The following is a 21,654-nucleotide window of genomic DNA, read 5'->3' on the forward strand; positions in this document are numbered from 1 at the left end:
CTGATATCAGGACAGTACCCAGCCCTCCTTCGCCGTTCTGCCTGTCAACAGAGAAGCCTGAGTTTGGTTAACTGAGGAGTGAACCAAGACAAGGCCGGTCGGAAGCCTAGGTGAATGGGCATCAGAGGAGCTAGCTTACTGGCTGTCTAAGTAAGTATCTCAGATAGGCTTCCAAGGTCCGTTTGGGGATGAGCTGTACAGGCATTGACAATCGGAGCTGAGATATCGGCAGAACTTGTCAAGTGCCGCCTGTGCTTTCCTTGAGAGTGTCTAGCGAAACGAGGTGCCAGAATATTAACTGTGATCCGTCCAAAGAACAGGCAGAGCGTAACAATTGTCTCAGCTTAGAAGATGAGATCCAGTGTGTTTCCATGATTGTGAGTAGGCTGGTGGACCAGCTGCAGAAGGCTTATGTCCTCCATTGCTAATACAAATCTAGTAGCAGAGTCCTCAGAAGGATTGTTAGGATGTAGGTTAAAATCTCCAGTCACAAGGAAATTCACCAAGCGCAATTTCAGGTCAGTCGCTAGTTCGATAAAAGGCCAAGGGAAAAGATGGGCCAGGAGTCGGAGGCCCATCGACTAGTAGTTCATGAAAGGCCAGTGAGGCCAAGAGGGATATGCAAATCAGCATGGCCTCCATTTTAAGCGAGTGCGCGATAGTAACGAGCACGCAGTTCAGTGTGGATCGATAGATGACTGCTAGGCCACGTCCAGGTCTCGGGGAGCCTCTATGCCTGCAAAGAGGTTGATAGTTAACCAGCAGAGCATGTATAATATCAGGGCCTGACCATTCATTCAACCATGTTTCAGTAACACAGAGCATTCATTAGTGTGGGCAGAAAGGGGGCGAGCATCATGCAGAAATTAGTGAAGCTGCTGCTGTCGTCCCCTATGGACAGCCCAATCATTATCAGATCCCACCGGAACTGTTTTTTGGGTAGTATGTCTTTATTAGCACAAGAGAAAGGACCTTCTGTCCCTAAAAACCTGTTAGGTCACCTTAAATCCCCTATTTTGCACTCACACCTACCTTTTACAAACATTGTGGTTTTTTGGGTGCCTTGCCGCCCAGATTTGTGACCCAAAGTTTTACATCTTCCTTCTATCTGTAGATATTCTAGATTCTTTCCTCAGGGGTGGCGTTAGGAAAGATCTTTCATCTTGCACCTTTCCCTCCCCAAATTCAATTGGGAACCCCATTCCTAAACCTGTCCTAGCCTTTGGAAGTCAGCAAAGCCTTCTGCTTCACTTCCCTTGTCTGTTTTGCTCATTCTTATGGGGAGACAGGCCTGTTTCTAAGACTGTCTTTACTGAGAAACTATAGGTCTCATTATAAGTATGCCGGTCTGATAGAAATGCTGGAAGAAATGCAGGCTCTGTAATTTTTCCGGACCAGCACACTTCAAGTTTGTTGGTGGGGGCCACAGATCTCCCAATAGGCCTGATCTGCCGGGAGTTCAGGCCCCTGCCGGGAATGAGAATGGGAACTTGCCAGCACTCTGCTGCCCGTAATATCCCAGTAATAAGATGGTAAGGCAGGTTTGCCGGTATCCCGCTGGAATAACCAGTGGGATACCGGCAAACCTATAATGAGGGGCTATGTCTCTCTTTATGAATTATTTTATTTTTCCAATTGCACACATCACGTTACAGTGAAGTGCAGTTAGGATACTTTGTATCCTTATAACTTTTTATATACTGTTTTGGTTACTTTGACAATGTGCCTAAGACATGCTGGTGGCAGCTGTGTGATTTCTTTTCAACCATTGTTATGTTATTTTTCTTATGCACATTTGCATTTGCCGGGAATGGCTACTCAAGGTGGATATTACCCTGGGAAGGCCCTGCCACAAGATATTCCACTTGTTCTTTGGCCTTCTTGCTGCCTTCCCAGGTCAGGAAAAGCCTTATATGGAAATCCCTTTCCCAGAAAAGCTGCTGCATTTGCGGGCTAAGGTGCTTTGTGTGTGTGAGCCAGAGAAAAGGGCTGGCACTGTCTAGTGTAAGGGTGTGGAAGGAGGCGACCGAAACACAGGGGGCATCGTTTTTTGAGCAAAGACTTTAATTCTTTAGAAAAAATAAAGAGAACCCTATCGTCCCCTAACTCTAAGAGGGGTTTCCCTGCCTCAACTAAAACACTAAGGAAAATGTCAGAAGGTCCCGAAATGAAGAGTCCACCGTCCAGTGTCAAAATCCCACTTCTATCCCTTACACTTGAAAACAAACTAAAGTGGTTTACTGTCGTCTTGGTCAGGAAGAATGACTCCCTTCCTCTGGACATGCACAATTCTATATAATTGGCAGTTCAATGAAGTAGGGGGGAGTGCCTCCCTTGCCCTGACCTTTCCCATCCCCCTAGGCGCTTCAGAATGAGGCGAGTCCCATAGATAGATGTGCAATGTACCAGGGGGGAGAGGGCTGCGCTAGAAAACCCTGCACAAGCACAATATTGCACCAATTGTAGACGTATAGACTTAGTACGTGCATGTAGAGGGACGCCATTTAGTAGTTATGGTAGACACACTCAGTCCTGCATGGCCACACGGTAAACGCAGGCTTGATGGAGTAACCTGAACAGGCCCAAGTGCTGATGGTAGAAGGACCTGCGTTGCTAATTCCCATCAAAGTTCCCCTTTGTTCCTTAACTGTTGCAATTACTTGAATATACCGAAAAGGAATGTGCCCTGCAAGGCCACGAGTCAGCACAAGGCTCCTCGCTTCGCACATTAATCACAACCAAGTCATCAGCAGGCCTCCAGCCCTCACCCAGCCCACCATGGGTAATGTCACCCACAACTGATCCAGTCCAAGACCCCTGAATTCCGCGATAGTAGGTGACCTCAGACCACCAACCATAAAACCAGTGGTCATAAAAGATCTGAAAGAACACATCCATTTCACCTTATCCCATAAAGACATATTTTGTAGTCTGAGGTACAGGGAGGAGTACATTATAGTCCAACGCGAGGGTGGAATCCTTGGGTGCGGAGAGTGCGATATGAACTGAGCAAAGAATGTGTGGGTCAGCATGATCGTGTTCCTCCCCCTGTGCCAGATCCCGAGTTTCCCAGGTGCATGCCATAATGATAGAGTAGCATTATCTTGGAAATACTAACTCTCTAATAGCAATTTATGAGGAGCATGACCTTCAGTCCCTGGAGAGATGAGCCCAGCTGACCCCACGTGATGGAAGCCGGACGGACGAGGCTGGGATCAATCGCAGCCTGGAATCCCCTATGGAACAGGCCCATGTATAGGGTCTCACCAGCCAGCCACGCAGGTTTCTAATGCAAAGTGATGACGATGTGTTGCCTTATACGCTTATGCTTGTACTAATTCTCGGAAGAACGTTCTCGAGCAGCAGAGTTCTTTGCTTGCACCCTTATTTTCGTGCGTTTAAATCTTGGTATCCTTGCAAGAAATCTCTTGGCCTTTTTTCCCTAGTGGGTTGTACTTTTTCTGGCGTGAGTGTACAGGGGCGTGCCTTCACTTTCTCAGGCTGGGTTTCTATAAAGTAGGGGGAATGTCTTCCGTCCCCATGCCTTTCCCAGGCTTATTTTCACAGTTCTATAAAGTAGGGGGAATGTCTCCTGTCCCCTTGCCTCTTCCAGGCTTATTTTCACAGTTCTATAAAGTAGGGGGAATGTCTCCCTTCCCTTGCCTTTCCCAGGCTTATGTTCACAGTTCCATAAAGTAGGGGGAAGGTCTCCCGTCCCCTGGCCTTTCCCAGGCTTATTTTCACAATTCTATAAAGTAGGGGGTATGTCTCCCGTCCCCAGGCCTTTATCAGGCTTATTTTCACAGTTCTATAAAGTAGGGGGAATGTCTCCCGTCCCCTAGCCTCTTCCAGGCTTATTTTCACAGTTCTATAAAGTAGGGGGAATGTCTCCCATCCCTTGCTTTTCCCAGGCTTATTTTCACAGTTCTATAAAGTAGGGGGAATGTCTCCCGTTCCCTAGCCTCTTCCAGGCTTATTTTCACAATTCTATAAAGTAGGGGGAATGTCTCCCATCCCTTGCCTTTCCCAGGCTTATTTTCACAGTTCTATAAAATAGTGGGAATGTCTCCCATCCCCTGGCCTTTTCCAGGCTTATTTCCACAGTTCTAAAGTAGTGGGAATGTCTCCCGTCCCCTTGCCTTTCCCAGGCTTATTTTCACAGTTCTATAAAATAGGGGACCGTCTCCCTTCCCCGGCCTTCCTCAGGCTTATTTTCACAGTTCTATAAAGTAGGGGGAATGTCTCCCGTCCCCTTGCTTTCCCAGGCTTATTTTCACAGTTCTATAAAATAGGGGAATGTCTTCCGTCCCCTGGCCTTTCCCAGGTTTATTTTCACAATTCTATAAAGTAAGGGGAATGTCACCCTTCCCTGGCCTTCCTCAGGCTTATTTTCACAGTTCTATAAAATAGGGGAATGTCTCCCGTCCCCTGGCCTTCCTCAGGCTTATTTTCACAGTTCCATAAAATAGGGGAATGTCTCCCTTCTCCTGGACTTTCCTATGCTGGCTTTCACAGTTCCACAAAGTAGGGTAATGTCTCCCTTCCCCTGGACTTTCTCTGGCTTCTAATGAGCCCCTCCAGTGACTCAAAAAAGGTAGCAGGCGCTCCTCTCCAGAAAGAACATGGCATGATAACCTGTTCTGAGATGAGAGTTTGCAGCACACACTTTTTGCTCACTGTACTTTTCACAGATGGGAAATACCCATTTGCATATCCGTCTTTGTCCCGCCCACATGGGCAGTCCAGCACTGAAATGCTATGGCAATTCCTCTCTGAACAAGAGTACCAACAGCAACCCCAGACACGTGTTTCAGCCTTGTTGGGCCTCATCAGTGAGGTGAAGCTGTGCCTCTTTGAGCACAGGGAGTCCACGTCTGGTGACTCACTGCAACCAAGTAGAGGGTTGGTTGGAGGACCTTGTCCTCTTGCATGGTTGGGTCCTTGACCCCTCTGTATACTTGACTGGTTTTTCAAAGTATCCCTGGCACACTTCCCTGCAGGAATACTGTCTCTTTTCTAGAGGGCTCTTTGACCCTATTGTAAAAATTTCTTATTCTTGGGTCCCAGACCCCTTCACATGGGTTTCTTTTTCTTGGGTCCTCAATGCCTTCACACTGTCTTCTCAGGTCCCAGACCCCTGTCTCTGTGTTTCTCTTTCTCGGGTCCCAGAGCCCTTTATATTGGCTTTGAGGGTTCCAGATCCTGTATCTGTGTTTCCCAAGTGCCCTCGAGGTCCCTGGCGCACCCCATACCTACTGTATAGGATCCCAGTCTCTCATCTTGGTCTGGGGCCTCCACGCATCTTCTGTCTGTTCTTCTGCTTTGTTTCCTGTTCATGCATTGCCATACGCAGATCCCCAGCACTTCCTGGGAGCCCAGCTGCATGTACCTGCTGGACCATTTTCCTCTGGGTACTTCCACGTGAGGAGCCTCAGCCTCTTCCCGCCTTCAGTCTTTGGTCCTCCTCCAAGCAGGTAGGGACGCCGTCTCTCCTTCTTCCACATCCCGTTTAATAGCTGCAGGTTCAGCTCTTACGTCTGTGCTGTGATCGCCTTGCTCGCAGTGCCTCCGGGGAGGGACTGACAATATTGCTAGTCCTTCTTCCCTTTTTAAGTTCCACAGAACACAAAAGCTAGACTGCTCTGGGATGGTCGTGTGAGTTCTTTCTGGTCCCGAACTTCTTCTTCGCCTCAGTATATTGCAGTGACAGTTCATTGGAGTCAGTCTTGCTATTCCTCGTCTCAGTAATTCGAGCAAATCATTCAGTGGAGTCGCCCCTAATCTTCCTCATACCAGTACTGGTGGTACTGTTGCCATAACATGGATACATGAGAGAACTTATGTAATAAGAGGAAGGAAAAGAAAATGAGGAAGGAAAGGTGAGTGAGGGTGTATTATGGTGCGCTATCCCATGATATCCTCCCTGTATCCCAGAGGGGGAATCCCTCCCCATTGGATCCACTCACTGATTACTACCCCCAGGTGGACTATTGGGCAGCAGCCTCACATCCCTGGCCTCATGGAATGGGTCTCCCCTTCAGGGAGAAGGGACAAGATCACAAGATTCGTCACACTAGTCTCAATACACAAACTCTGGCTCCTGAAAGTCTGTTGTTGGGCAGATGTGGTGACCAGTGGTTGTCCAGGCTGCTTGAATGTGGCAGATCCTTACCATTGGTGGGCTTGGACTTCCTCCCAGTGCAAACCTTGAATAAAAGGGAGACTCCTGCAACTGTTCATGAGCTCACCATTGGAGCCAAGACTTCTACGAAGAAGAGCAGCCGATGATGACCCAAAGACAACCTCTGCAGCTGACGAGCATTGACTCCAATGATTGGCATGGTGAAGAGCTAGTCCCCGGTCTGATATTAGAAGACCCTTGTTGGTGCTTCGACCCCTGGTGTGAATAACCAATATCAACCCCTAACCGAGGATCTGTGCCTTTTAAGTCTTTGGAAGAGTCCCTGGATGAGCCAGCTCTCTCATGGACTACTTTGCTGCGGAAGTTGTAATTCTGAGTAGAACCTTGGAACTTTGCAGTTCTAAAGCTTATGCTACAACTCGCCTGTTCTTGTAATTTGAGCCATCTCACTTCAAGTGAAGCTACGCTGGTTCTGCTTCTGTGTTCACAGCTGTAGGACCGCCTGTCACCGCCTGATCGTGGTGACCTTTGTTGGACACTCCTTCTTCAATACGGTGAGGTGTACTGAGGGGGTCTACACTATAGAGGTCTTCATGTTTCTTTATTTTGGGTATTCAACTGGAAGCTGATTGGAACCGATTCCTGTGCACTATGACCGACTAAACTATATCCTGGTGTCAAAAGTGACCTCAACACCCATGACTCCTGGTCCTTCCTCAACCAGACCAAGGGCAGAATATTGTGTCCCCATTGAATTCCAGAAGACCTGTCATAGTACCTAGAAGATTCCCTTCATTTTGGACTGTTGCACTATTGCTGTTTGGGTCGCTACTGAATCACATTCACACCCCTCTCGCCTCCCCGCGCCCCACGTTACGACAAAAGGCGAAGGTGCTGGTTTTACCTTTATGATTGGGATACCTCTTGGTTTATAGCAGTTTGAGGACAGAGCAGGCACTTTAGCCACCACTTACCCTTTTACTCTTGCAGGGTAGGGGTAATTTCATCACATTTACCTATACAAACGCCTAGATTATAGCCTTTGCTAGTACTTATCTTTTTATCAGCAAGACTGTGGAAGGAAGTGCAAGTAACAGATGCAAGGACTCACTTCTTCCTTGTTTAATTACAACCAGAAATCATTTCCATTAAAAATTAAGGCATTCAATCTCAGAAGACTGTTTAAAAATAACACTGACAGGCGCTATATAACACACACATTGATGTCATCACATGATAGAAGAAGATACAAATCAAGGAATTGTCACTTCCCAAGCATTGCCAATTGGACCTGGCCATAAAAATGGCAAACAGCCTGAATAGGGTGTAAGTAACAAATCATATGATGTCATTGCCTCACGAATCCTGATCTCTGTATGTCTGTGTGTGTGCATGCGTGTGTGTTTGTAGGTATATGCGTGTGCATGTATATGCATATATACATGTGTGTGTGTGTGTGTGTGAGAGAGTGTGTGCGAGACAGCGAGCAAGTGTGTGTGCGTATGTGTATGTCTGCACTCAGGTCAGGGTATATTAAAGGAACTCTTACAATAGCATTCTATAACCTACACAGTAGACCAGGCTACAAAATGCCTGACCCTGTCCATAAGAAAATGCAGTTTTGATCAATTTTCAGGGCACTGCAAGCTCATTTCTTGTGTAGCATGTGTCTACGTGTATATAGGCCTCTGCACTGAGCAGGTGGAGCCCTTACTGGCGGCACACAACAACCCTAGACCCATTTTACAGAGTAGCCTGAGCGTGTACAAAACGCCTGACCCTATCCACACAAATGCAGTTTTCCTCAATGTTCAGGGTGCTGCAACAGGGGGTGTGTTGCGCTCCCCCTGTTTACTTTTCTCAGCTGGTCTAGCATGAGAGCGTGGGAGGGCAATGTGCCATTGCTTTTGTGGTCACAGAGGGCATGCACAGCATCTGCCTGGATTAGGAGTGAGTGTGGGGTTCTTCTGCTGCCTTCTCTGACATTTCACTAAGACATCTTATCAACTAGTGTAAACATTGTAAATGTAAGAGCACAATTCAGCCAACACCCCATGTACCTCAGAGAGACAACGTGACAGGCTCTCTCCTCTTTCCTCTCTTGTGTAGTGTGAATAGCTGTTAATGGGTGAGACAGAACCTTCACTGGCTCCAGGAGACCTCCTGTGTGGAACAGCTTTCAGCTTGTGTACCTCCCGCCCTCCCTACCCTTGGAAGGCAACACCTAAGATCTTGATGAATAAAGAATGGCTGTTTTTGTTCTGGTCCCATCATTTAGCTGTGGCACAATTAAGGAAACCTCCTGAGACCCTTAGCTAGAAAGGGGCCAGAGACACTGAAAACCTGAGATTGCAGTCATATTGGAAAGTCCGGCATATCCCCCTGGCTTAAAACTCCTATCTGTCACTGCCAACACACTGCTGTTCACCCGCCCCAACCCATCGTCTTTTTTAGGCAAAGATACTGCACATTTTTGAGGAATCCGCCTCCACTCTCCATTTGTTCTGCTCCACGTTTCATGGTGAAGAATCCCCTGCTTGAGGCCACGCCAGTTCCTGGTGGGTTTCTGTCTGTTGGTGGAGGGGGGATTTCATTTTGGACTGTGTGAGAAGAGTTTGCGGCTTGAGCAGGGTAGACCTCTGGAGAGCGAAATGAGCAGGGATTCTGGCTCCTGCCCCGAACAATGCCCGACGAAAGCCGTATTGCCCTGTCAAGCTGGGCCTTGCCCAAGATGGGCAGAATTGCCAGCAGGTCACTGTGCACAGCACCTGAGCCTCGTAGAGTGAGGTTTGAGGCATCTCTCAGCCATCTAACCAGAAGGCTAGGCAAGTCAAAATGTGTGACTTCAACATCAAATGCCGAGTAGTCTGTACTCTGAACCAAGGTTCTTGCTCCCCATAACCCTTTGGAGTAGTTTATGGAAATTGACTGGAGTTTACAGACTGCCCCTCCCCCCTCACCTGCCAACTCGCAGATGCTTGTTTTGTTGCACATGGGATGCAATGTATCAATGTGAAAGAGAGCGAGCGAGAGAGAGAGAGCAAAAGAGAAAGAGCGATTGTCAGGGACATAGGGAGCTAGTGAAATGCAACATGTATGCATGAGGCCAGTGGTGGGAGTTCAGAGGTTTGACTTGTAAGACCTACTCCCCTGTTCCCCTGACTGTCTCCCCTCTAGGATTTCTTACCACCTTACACTACATACACAAGCCACGCATAGATGGCGACCATAGGCCTAGCCATTAGCCCATCAACACTAACTAATATCTACTCTTCAGCCCTGTCACACTCTCCCACATTAGTGGCTAGCCGGACCCAAAGCGCTGTAGTCTTTCACATCTTGAGCTCATCCCTATGGATAACATACTCCCACGTTTCTCTGCCAAACCCATAGGGCCTCATTACGACCCAGGCGGTAATTAATGGACATTACTGGCATGGCGCAACTAACATGTCCGTGCTGGCCAGAAACTGTTAAAAGCGGTACATTATGACCTCTCGGGCACGAGCATTGCGCCATGCCGGTAATGTAATCTGCGCCATGCCGGTAACGTCCCAAAAACGGCACCTACCGGCATCGTATGCAGTGCAAGGTGCACTACCGTCACCCTACCCACCGATATTAGCGATCACCGCAAATAGCGGTGACTGCTATTAGCGATGACCGTAAAGAAGCGGATCCGGAAATTGCGCCATCGCACCGGAACGGGAAAGAGCACGGCGGCCATCTTTAAAAACACAATCCATTGCCATTCTCCACAACCATTGCACATCTGACCCCAAGACCCGCCACAAACCTTCACCCACATCCACCCATCATCAGAATGCCAAAAGTTGTTAAAAAAAGTTGCGATCGCCTGCGGCAGGAGCGCTTCACTAGGGAAGAGCTCTCCATGTTGGTGGAAACCCTACAGGAAAACGCGGACGTTGTATTCTCAACTGAAATGACCAGACCGGCAATAGCACGGAAGAAGGCCATATGGGACCTAGTCGCACAGCGGGTCAGTGCAGTTGGAACAACACCCCGCACCACAAGACAGTGCCGGAAAAGGTGGGACGACCTCCGGCTCCGTGTAAGGAGTATACTGTCTGCCAACAGAAACCTGGGCATGGCAACTGGTGGAGGAGCAGACTCACCGATAAAATTGCAGCCGTGGGAAGAGATATGTGCCACAACCATTGGCATCGAGAGCATCAAGGGGGTCGGAGAAATGGAGTGAGGAGCCCCCATATCAGGTGACGCAGGTAGGTGCCTCAAATTAAGCAAAACAGAAAGGTGATGGCTGGAAGGTTTTGAATTAATCCTAACCACGGGCAAAGCTCTGGGCAACCCTCCAGACCATCGTTTTTCAGCCTGCCAAGCCATTACAGAAGGGGAAAAACCATATGCAAATCAGGCTTGGTCCTACCCCAAAAGGGGCAGTCCAGCCCGAACTGCTAGGTCACATCCCTTCTGCACGAGACCACAAGCATCCCCAGACATGTTTCAGCCTTGTTGGGCGTCATCAGTGAGGAGTAGCTTGGGTCTCTAGGCCCGGCAGACTCGGGACCCACGTCTGGGTATACCCGTCCCACTCGGGGTGACTTTAGCAAAACAGAAAGGTGATGGCTGGAAGGTTTTGAATTAATCATAACCACGGGCAAAGCTCTGGGCAACCCTCCAGACCATCGTTTTTCAGCCTGCCAAGCCATTACAGAAGGGGAAAAACCATATGCAAATCAGGCTTGGTCCTACCCCAAAAGGGGCAGTCCAGCCCGAACTGCTAGGTCACATCCCTTCTGCACGAGACCACAAGCATCCCCAGACATGTTTCAGCCTTGTTGGGCGTCATCAGTGAGGAGTAGCTTGGGTCTCTAGGCCCGGCAGACTCGGGACCCACGTCTGGGTATACCCGTCCCACTCGGGGTGACTTTAGCAAAACAGAAAGGTGATGGCTGGAAGGTTTTGAATTAATCATAACCACGGGCAAAGCTCTGGGCAACCCTCCAGACCATCGTTTTTCAGCCTGCCAAGCCATTACAGAAGGGGAAAAACCATATGCAAATCAGGCTTGGTCCTACCCCAAAAGGGGCAGTCCAGCCCGAACTGCTAGGTCACATCCCTTCTGCACGAGACCACAAGCATCCCCAGACATGTTTCAGCCTTGTTGGGCGTCATCAGTGAGGAGTAGCTTGGGTCTCTAGGCCCGGCAGACTCGGGACCCACGTCTGGGTATACCCGTCCCACTCGGGGTGACTTTAGCAAAACAGAAAGGTGATGGCTGGAAGGTTTTGAATTAATCATAACCACGGGCAAAGCTCTGGGCAACCCTCCAGACCATCGTTTTTCAGCCTGCCAAGCCATTACAGAAGGGGAAAAACCATATGCAAATCAGGCTTGGTCCTACCCCAAAAGGGGCAGTCCAGCCCGAACTGCTAGGTCACATCCCTTCTGCACGAGACCACAAGCATCCCCAGACATGTTTCAGCCTTGTTGGGCGTCATCAGTGAGGAGTAGCTTGGGTCTCTAGGCCCGGCAGACTCGGGACCCACGTCTGGGTATACCCGTCCCACTCGGGGTGACTTTAGCAAAACAGAAAGGTGATGGCTGGAAGGTTTTGAATTAATCATAACCACGGGCAAAGCTCTGGGCAACCCTCCAGACCATCGTTTTTCAGCCTGCCAAGCCATTACAGAAGGGGAAAAACCATATGCAAATCAGGCTTGGTCCTACCCCAAAAGGGGCAGTCCAGCCCGAACTGCTAGGTCACATCCCTTCTGCACGAGACCACAAGCATCCCCAGACATGTTTCAGCCTTGTTGGGCGTCATCAGTGAGGAGTAGCTTGGGTCTCTAGGCCCGGCAGACTCGGGACCCACGTCTGGGTATACCCGTCCCACTCGGGGTGACTTTAGCAAAACAGAAAGGTGATGGCTGGAAGGTTTTGAATTAATCATAACCACGGGCAAAGCTCTGGGCAACCCTCCAGACCATCGTTTTTCAGCCTGCCAAGCCATTACAGAAGGGGAAAAACCATATGCAAATCAGGCTTGGTCCTACCCCAAAAGGGGCAGTCCAGCCCGAACTGCTAGGTCACATCCCTTCTGCACGAGACCACAAGCATCCCCAGACATGTTTCAGCCTTGTTGGGCGTCATCAGTGAGGAGTAGCTTGGGTCTCTAGGCCCGGCAGACTCGGGACCCACGTCTGGGTATACCCGTCCCACTCGGGGTGACTTTAGCAAAACAGAAAGGTGATGGCTGGAAGGTTTTGAATTAATCATAACCATGGGCAGAGCTCTGGGCAACCCTCCAGACCATCGTTTTTCAGCCTGCCAAGCCATTACAGAAGGGGAAAAACCATATGCAAATCAGGCTTGGTCCTACCCCAAAAGGGGCAGTCCAGCCCGAACTGCTAGGTCACATCCCTTCTGCACGAGACCACAAGCATCCCCAGACATGTTTCAGCCTTGTTGGGCGTCATCAGTGAGGAGTAGCTTGGGTCTCTAGGCCCGGCAGACTCGGGACCCACGTCTGGGTATACCCGTCCCACTCGGGGTGACTTTAGCAAAACAGAAAGGTGATGGCTGGAAGGTTTTGAATTAATCATAACCACGGGCAAAGCTCTGGGCAACCCTCCAGACCATCGTTTTTCAGCCTGCCAAGCCATTACAGAAGGGGAAAAACCATATGCAAATCAGGCTTGGTCCTTCCCTTCTGTAATGGCTTGGCAGGCGAAGAACAGTGGTCTGGAGGGTTGCCCAGAGCATTGCCAGTGGTTAAGATTAATTCTAAACCTTCCAGCCATCACCTCTTTGTTTTTGCCTCAAATTAAGCCATGCAAAACTCTCTGAAGTCCAGTTTCATGGGAAGCACAATGTTGCCTAATAGGGTTAACGCGACACATCAGCAGAAGACTGCCTACAGGCATTATTGACCTACACCCTGTACACATGCAGTATGCACACTCTCACTGTAGGTACCCACATTCCTGCATGCTTCTCCCACCCAAAAGGGAGACAACCTGTATGTCACTGCCTCCAATGTGCACCATGTAGTTATCAAAATGATGGCAGTCATCACAATGCCTGCTCAATGTCCGCAGACCCATCAATAACACTTTCCCTCCTTTGCTCCACCACAGGCTCCCATTCGGACCTTGGCGAGGAAGACACTGGCACCACACCTGCCAAGAAGGCCAGGCCCGAAGTGACACCACACCAACCCTCCACCTCTGCTGAACCAAACAAACCCCTACAGCAGCCAAAATCGACGGCCACAACACAGGCCAGGGCACCGATAAGCACCAAGGCAAGCAGCACGGTACCACCAGCAACAGACATCCAACAACTGGTGGCCACTGAAGGGACTGTGTCTGCAGGAAGCCGCACAATTGGGGAGACTGCTGCCATTGCAGCTTGCTCGGATAGTGATGTGGGGAATGATGATGATGTCGTAGAATGTCCCCCCACTGCCCACCTTCATTCCCCCTACCTGTCCCCATGTAGCCTGCATGATGATGGCACACAGGGGCAATCCCCTGATGACTCCTGGCCAGCCACTCCATGCTCAGTGGAAGGTGTGGAGGAGGGGAGCAGCCCAATGAACACGCCACTGGCATTATCCAATGCCCAAAAAAACCAAGAGTCGCTGGACCAAATCTTAACACGCCAACACCAACTGTCCTCACTCCTGACTCAGCATGTGGCCGAATGTGGAGGTGCAAGTGCGGAAATGCTAAAATGTGCCGAGACTGTGAAGGCAGCCATACAATCCTCCACCAAGGATATCTGTGCCGAACTTGCCGCGGTGCGGCACGTGCTCTCGGAGCGTGTACAGACAATGAGGGACATGCGTCCTAGTGAGCAGCCGAGTACCTCCTCCGCTGCCAGTTCTGCCCCAAGCAGCCCCGTCCGCAGGTCGGCCAGGAACCTGCGGAGTACAGGCAGGGGTGCCCCGGGGGCCGGCAGAGGGGGCTGCCAATAGAGGCCGCCCAGTGGAACAATCCCACATTAGGCACTTCATCACAGGCATCCATGCACTTTTGTGGGGAGTTGAGGGGGGAGGAGGGAGTGGGTGTGTTGGGAGGGTTGAGGGGGGAGGGGGGACTGGGTGTGTTGGGGGATTGAGGGGGAGGGGGGAGTGGGTGTGTTGGGGGTTGAGGGTGGAGGGGGGAGTGAGTGTGTTTGGGGGTTGAGAGGGGAGGGGGGGAGTGGGTGTGTTGGGGAGTTGAGGGGGGAGGGGGGAATGGGTGTGTTAATTGAATTCACATTTACAATACAATTTTTGCTTGAGCACAAATCACATGTGTGGACATTGCTCATTGCGTATGTGTACTTTATTGGTGAACAGTCCACAGTGTGCATATCCCAGACACACACAGTGCCCCAATTTCCATCTCCATGTGACACCCCCCATCCGTGTGTGCTAGAAACATTGGTTGATCAGAGTCCGACGCATGTCACGTACCTCCTGTGCATCGCTGCCTCCCTGAGGTGCTGCCCCATCCCCACCCTCCTCATCCTCATCGTCAGGTGGTTGCAGTTCAGCGGCAGGGGCACATTCTGTCTGATGCACATATTGTGTAGCATGACACATGCCATGACGATCTTTGCCACCTTCTCATGGCGGTACAGGAGTGCCCCACCACACCTGCTGAGGCAGCGAAACCGTGCCTTCAATAGGCCAAATGTCTGCTAAATCACCACACGGGTTCGTGTATGTGCACGATTGAAGTCCTCCTCGTGCTGGGTCTGTGGGTTACGGACTGGGGTAAGGAGCCACCTGTTCAGGGGATAGCCTGCATCACCTGTATGTGGGCAACATTGTATGTGTCAGACATGACATCAAATCTCAAATCATGACGTGCCACCATGGCATGCATTCATCTCTTACTTTGTACCACATTTACACACTATGTCACACTATGTGACCGGTATATGTGTATTCCTCTCATGGACTGTTTTGCATGCCATCAACCAGTGTATGCAGGGGGGTCCAGTGCCTTGTGAGTGCCCATCCACTGTGTTAGTCAATGGCGTTTGTTTTGTTGACCTGGCAGGTGTCCAATGATATCAATGCTCTCATCATGGCAACATTGCTGTCAGCCTCATGATGACCTCACTGAGCACTACTAATGTTGCTAGGCAATTTTCTGGGGCCTCGGTGTCTGTGTAGTGGTGTATTGATGTTTTTGTCCGTCATGTGCCTCCTTTGTGCGCAGTTATGGGGGACTGGCCTTTCAGTTGATGGTGTTTGGTGCCATGTATTGGCTGAAGTCATTGCATGTAGGTGCATTTCGTTGAGGTCGATGTGGTCCGATTCGGTACAGTGCACTTGCTGATGGTTGTGTCATGGTTTGGACACACCTTCATTCACATGGTAGGGCTGCTTACATCGGGCATTATGTGTTCAGGTGTCAGTTGACGTTTGGGCTGCTTTAGGGTATGAGCTGGCTCCATTGCCTCTGGTACTCGCAGCCAGCTAAGGTATGCATCACCCCCCCCTTTCAGCCAGGTAAAGTATGCATCTCTCCCCCCCTTTCAGCCAGGTAAAGTATGCATCTCTCCCCCTGCCCCTTTCAGCCAGGTAAAGTATGCACCCCCCCCCTTTCAGCCATGTAAAGTATGCATTGATACGTCAATCACCTACCCACTTCACATTTCCATGGCCATGACATGAGACTCACCGAGTAGCCAGGATCTTGGCCCTGCATGTCGCTCCATGTAGCGTGGTATTGTGGAGTTACGCAGGACCATTGAATCATGGGTTGATCCGGGGAATCGGGCACAACAATGTGTGATGATCCTGTTGGAGTCACATACCATTTGCACGTTGATTGAGTGGAATAGTTAACGGTTGCGGTACGCTACCTCATTGGCATGTGGGACCACCAATTCCACATGGGTGAAATCGATGGCACCAATGCAACCAGGTATGCCGGCGAGTGCATGGAAACCCACTTTGGTGTTTGCAATCTCCTGGGAAGACCGTGGTAAGGAAATGTGGTCGTCTGTGTGCTTGAGGAGGGCATCGAGCACTTGGATCAGCGTACGTGAGAATAATGGTTGTGAAATGCCATGCAAGTGCCCCACTCTGTGCTGGTAGGTGCCTGTGGCCAGGAAGTGGAGCACGGACACTACCTTCAGTAGGGGCGGGGGTGGCGGTGGGTGTTTAAATCATGCTGACGATGTCGTTGTGTATCATGTCCACGATGGTGGTGATGGTGTCCCGGTCCAAACGGTACAAGGTGTGGATCTGCTCAGCGGTGAGGTTGAATGGACTGGCTCTGATGCGTGGGATTGGGGGCTGCCTGCGTGGTGGCATTGGCTGTGATGGTGGGGCTTGCTGGTCCTGCCTTGCCCTCCTTCTCCTCCTGCGTCTCCTCTGTGGCCATTTACGGTTGGTCTGCGATGGCGGTACTTTACGGCCTTCGCAAGGGCGTTAAGAGTATGTCCGCTTGACTTGTGATGTTCCCCAATTTGCGTTATGCTGCTATTTCCGGCATGAGGCATCGCGTGCCCGCCCCCTTGGTGCTGTTAGCGGCACCGTTAACTACGGTGCCGCTAATTGCACTTACTCGGATCGTAATCGGACCTAGCGGTAAGCGATGGCGGTAATCCTTTACCGGCATCGTTTTCCACTTACTGCCAGGGTCGTAATGAGGCCCATAGAAAGCAGATTGTCACTCAAGCACTGCGTACGTCTGACCTGCATCCATCAAAACCAGGTTTCCCATCAGCCTCTCCCACTATCCCACTAATGAACCACCACCCTTTTATCTTTCAGAGCCAAGCAAAGCAATGACACCAATAGTGGCAGACACGTGCTATACAACACCACCACGACAAAAACATGACATATTGGACCATTACTCAAATGAAAGCACTGTTTAATATTTGCTCAAATATGTAAACTAAACTAAGTAGATTTTTTCAGTTTGAAAAAATATGAGGCAAACCCACTTCCTGTGCTGTCTCATTGCTTGGCCTTGCCAGTATCTTAACCTACGTATTTCAAATCTCCCAGCACAATGGACGTATGAGTGTTGCGTAAGTTTGCAGACGTCTCAGCATACGCCTCTTTGCTATTGCAAGATGATGTTAACTATATACCCTCAACCCGTTTATTTATAGTTACTTTATAATGTACTATTGTATATAAAATATGATCTGTTTGCCCCTGAATTGTTGTATTTGTGTACCAATATACGATCTCGAAAGAAACCCTATGTTACGCTCTACTTGTATTATGCTTTAGGAACAGTCATGTTAAGGGTCTTGTAGGCTAGTTGGAAACTCTCCATTTGTTGAGTTATGTATTTGTTGGCAATCTGCTGCATGTTATGCCCCAGGGGTATGCATGCCATGGAGGTGCTTGTGTATTGATGCATTTTGTGGCTCACAGTCTGTCTCCACTTGTGCTTTCAGAGGATGGAACAGCAGCTGAGAGAGCTTCGCAAGCAACTGGAGAAGCAGTATTTGAAGAATGGGCCACCAGTGGATCAACAGGGTTTTGGTAAGAAGCCATTGGCCAATATTATACTGCAAAACCATGTGTAATCAAAATGGCGACTGATATTATAGATTTACTTCATCACAAGTGAACCAGGGGTATTTTTTATTTTTTTTAGAATCTGTGATGAAGCCTGCAGTGTATTCACAAAAACACTACCTAAAGTCTCCTCCCAGGTGGCCAGGGAAAGACAGGCGCTTCCTGATCCTGTCCCTGGGGGCAGTATAAGCAGCGAGGATGACCTGGGCGGAGAAGGGCCCCAGGGGAACAGGGGGACTTTGTGGGATGTGACGCAGTATTTGTATTCCTCAAGGAAGGGAGTATTGTGGCTCCTGGAATATCTAATGGCTTGTTGTCAGAGAGAGTTTTCATTTTCTCAAACTGACTGTAGGAATGTAGTGAAGATAATTACAAGCAGTCATGTACTGGAAGTGAGAAAAACCCTTTCAAAGTCACTGACATTCATAGACATGAAAGCCTCTGTGTATCTCAGGGAAATAATAAAGAGGAGTCGTTAAATACTACCTGTTTAGACCCTGAAAACCCCCATTCTCCTGTAAAGCCAAATACTTCATTTAATCCTTACAATATTGCTTTAGGAATTAGATATAGGTTGAGAAGTGAACTTGGTGATGATAATTTCATTAAGAAAGATGAGTTTCATATTGTGGACTTCAGGTCCCACAATTCCTAAAGTACTGGGACGGAGAATAGGACTGCAGAGGTGCAAGACTGCAAATTGTAGCCTGTTAGGAATAATGACCCACACCTGAGGAGGGCTGGGAGGCATAAAAAGCCCCCTCAGGATGAAGGTAGGCCCACAAATGCTCGTGCCAGAAGAACTACAACCCGCTAGCGAAAAAAGGGCAAGAGATTCTTGCAAGGACAATAAGTTTTAATTACACAAAAAATAGGGATGCCAGCAAAGAACTCTTCTGCCCAAGAACATTCTGCCGAAAATTGGTACAAGCAGAATGTTGTAAGGAAACACATTGTCATTAGTGACGTACAAATATACAGCAAAAACCTGTGTTGCTGGTTGGTGAGACCTTATACATGGTCAGCCTGCTCTGTAGGAGATGCCAGGCCACTGGCCCCAGCCCTGTCTGTCTGTCTTCCATCACATGGTGTCTGCTGGGCTCATCATCTCCAGGGAACCAAGGTTGAGTTCGTAATTAGTCTCTATGTGAGACAATGCTACTCTATCATTATGCCGTGCACCTGGGAGGCTCTGGGACTGACACAGGGGGAGTCTTGAGGTTAGGCTGATCCACGCATTCTTCACTCATTCTGTACCACATCATCTGCACCCAAGGCTTCCACCCTCACTTGGGACTATAATGTATTCCCCCCTGTACCTCGCATTACAGATCTTGTCATTATGAAATAAGGTGGAATGGTCGTCTTCTTTTAGATCTTTTATGGCCATTGGGTTTATGGTTCGTGGTCTGGGGTCATCCACTATCGTAGAATTCGGGGGTCTTGGAACTGGGGCAGTAATGGGGGCTGTAACTCATAGTTGGCTGGGTGGGGTCGGGGCCTGCGCTGGCCTGGATGCTATAATCATGTATGCCGAGGCACCTGGTACTGTCTTGCGACCTTGCAGGGCACATTCCTTCTCGGGGTAACATGTATTTGGCAAAAGTTGTGGAACAAAGGAGAGTTTCTATAGAAGCTAACAGCTTGGGTCTCTCTATCATCAGTGCTTCAGCCTATTCAGGTTTCTTCTTTAGGTTTGTGGTTTGTGGTCTGTGTCTACCGCGCAGCCATGCAGGCCTGAATGTTTCTACCATAGCTACAAAATGGTGCCTGGTTATATGCACGCACTAAGTCTCAGCGTTTACATTTTGCATAGTATTGTGTCTGTGCAGGGTCTCTTAGCACACTCCCTACCCCCTGGCACATCACAAGTGTCTTTATGGGATTTGTCTAGGATGGTGGGATAGGTTCATCTCCTTCCCAACATTGTAAAGGCCAAAAGGAGGAGCAGTAGTAGAAGGTGGTGTAGTTTTCCTTCCTCCCCGTGGCACCAGAAGCAGAAGTCAGATGTGAGCCGAGCGGCCAGGACCACAGTGGTGTGTAAATTAGATGCTGGTCTTGAGTGTCTTTCATGCTCAAGACTGTAAATGCGGAGCTTGCGCAGCGGGATTCGTTGGGAGTGATGACTCTCCATCTGAGGATCGCAGCTGCAGATGTCGTGCAGCAGAAAGCGCACCATTTAATAGTTTTCCCCATTGTCAGACAAGCACAGGTGGTAATCGAGCACCGAAGCATTGTGAGTGCAACAGAGCCCTGATGGTGACAGACGCAGGTCCCGGGAGGCTGTGAAGGAGTGGTTGCAGGACCGGGTGGGAAAACAGAAGCAGAGGACTTGGAGGCAGTGAGGTGAACAGTCGCGCACACCAGACCCGGTGAGTTCACTGTTAGATTGTGACCCAGAGAACTGCTTACCTGCCCACTGGCCGTCTCCAGAGGCCTTAACTTAAGAAACATGATAAACGTTGAAGAAGAGGAAACTTTTTGAATACCAAACACATGTAACACAGGTTAAATCTTCTGTTGTAAACTAAGCAGATTTAAAAAGGCGCAGATGGCAGACTAAGAACCTGATTATCATACCAGAAGAGTGTGATTATGACTTTGTGGAACATAATAAGAGCCAGCAACAAGAAAGGGCAATATCCATAGAAGAATAGACAAACCATCATTGCCAAAGGCAAAAGAGAAACATACCCAGGCAATTAAGAAAGAACCAGAATTGCACAAGCCAAAAGAAGGCAGTTGAGAATTTCAGTGTTGCTCAAAACTTTTGTCCATATGAAAAGGGGGTCCTAAGAGAAAATCGCTTAAACCCACATTGCCAAAGCCAAAGAAGTGTGAAAATGAAACAGAAACCTTATCAGCGGTTGGTTAGTGCAAAAGGGGAGAAACAAGAGTGGCAGGAAGAAAATGTTCAGAAGGAGTGGAGCATAACCTCCCGCGAGTTTGGCAATCACACAGGTGTAACAAACAGCACGAGCGCAGTTCTTTTTCCATTGAAGATTTTCTTATACTTGATGATGTGGAGCAAAAAACATTGCTAAACTGTTGGGTTTTACACAGACTCATGCTTTCAAGGTTACAGTCATTTGGCTTTCATATAATAGGTTTGTGCTGCTTTCCCTCAGTTCGGTATTCAGAATTAACTTGGGAATTACTTTCAATCAACTGCGAGTGCTGCTGCTGCTGCTTTACAATAGTTTGGTATTCAAAGGTAACGTGTGAATCACTTTCAGTCACGTGCGAGTGCTGCTTCTGCTGCTTTGCACTAGTTCTGCTCTCTCGCCAAAAGCCTGCTTCCCTCACGTGAGTGGGGCCAGAATGCTCTGGGATTACTGGCAACCTGTGCACTCACCGGATCAGATGTGCACCTCTGTTCCCCTCGCTGCTTACAGGACTTCTGCTGCTGTGGCTCCTCGCGCCCTAGCGAACTGCTTCGATAAGTCTGCCTTCAGCAACGCCTCTTCCAATTGGAGCTGCTCTTGCTCCTGAGGCACTCTGGTGCACGACAGCCTCGAGGCCCTCGGGTTCACGCCAGCCACCCGAGACAGCCTCCTGCACGCTTTCTGCTGCGCAGCCTCTGCAGAACAGGTCACGAGGGGGAAGCGTTCCTCCTGCACGCTTCCTGCTGAGCGACCTCTGCACTTTAGATTTCTGGGGGCACAATGCTGCTTCTGCTTCTGACTTCCTCTTCTATTCACCAACAATGCCAACTCTTCTATGGCCTGCACCTGAGGGGGCCTTTTACGCCTCTCTGTCTCCCTCAGGTGTGGGCCATCTGTATTAATGAACAGACCACTCCTCCAAAATTGTTGCCTCTTCAGCCCTCTTCTTCGTCCCAGTACCTATGGAATTATGGAATATTAGGTTTTCTTATTTCTGTTGTTTTACAATGAAACCCCAGTTTATTCCTTATTCTTTAAAGGAACACCGTAAGAATTAGTCATTAGCATTGATTGTACAGTGGAAGGCAATTATTTTA

General features: G+C 49.2%; 1 protein-coding gene across 2 annotated transcripts in view; it reads left to right on the forward strand.

The window, feature by feature from the left end:
- LOC138453056 (cGMP-dependent protein kinase 2-like) overlaps nt 1-21,654 on the forward strand; it is a 524,549-nt gene that overhangs the window by 104,598 nt on the left and 398,297 nt on the right. For both annotated transcript variants that reach the window (XM_069605521.1, XM_069605520.1), the window contains exon 2: nt 17,549-17,636. In XM_069605521.1, the coding sequence (XP_069461622.1) occupies nt 17,552-17,636 (85 nt within the window). In that variant the 5' untranslated portion in view covers nt 17,549-17,551. The remainder of the gene's footprint in view (nt 1-17,548; nt 17,637-21,654) is intronic.

This window comes from Ambystoma mexicanum, chromosome 4p, assembly GCF_040938575.1.
Source record: "Ambystoma mexicanum isolate Mex_15411 chromosome 4p, UKY_AmexF1_1, whole genome shotgun sequence".
NCBI classification, from domain to species: Eukaryota; Metazoa; Chordata; class Amphibia; order Caudata; family Ambystomatidae; genus Ambystoma; species Ambystoma mexicanum.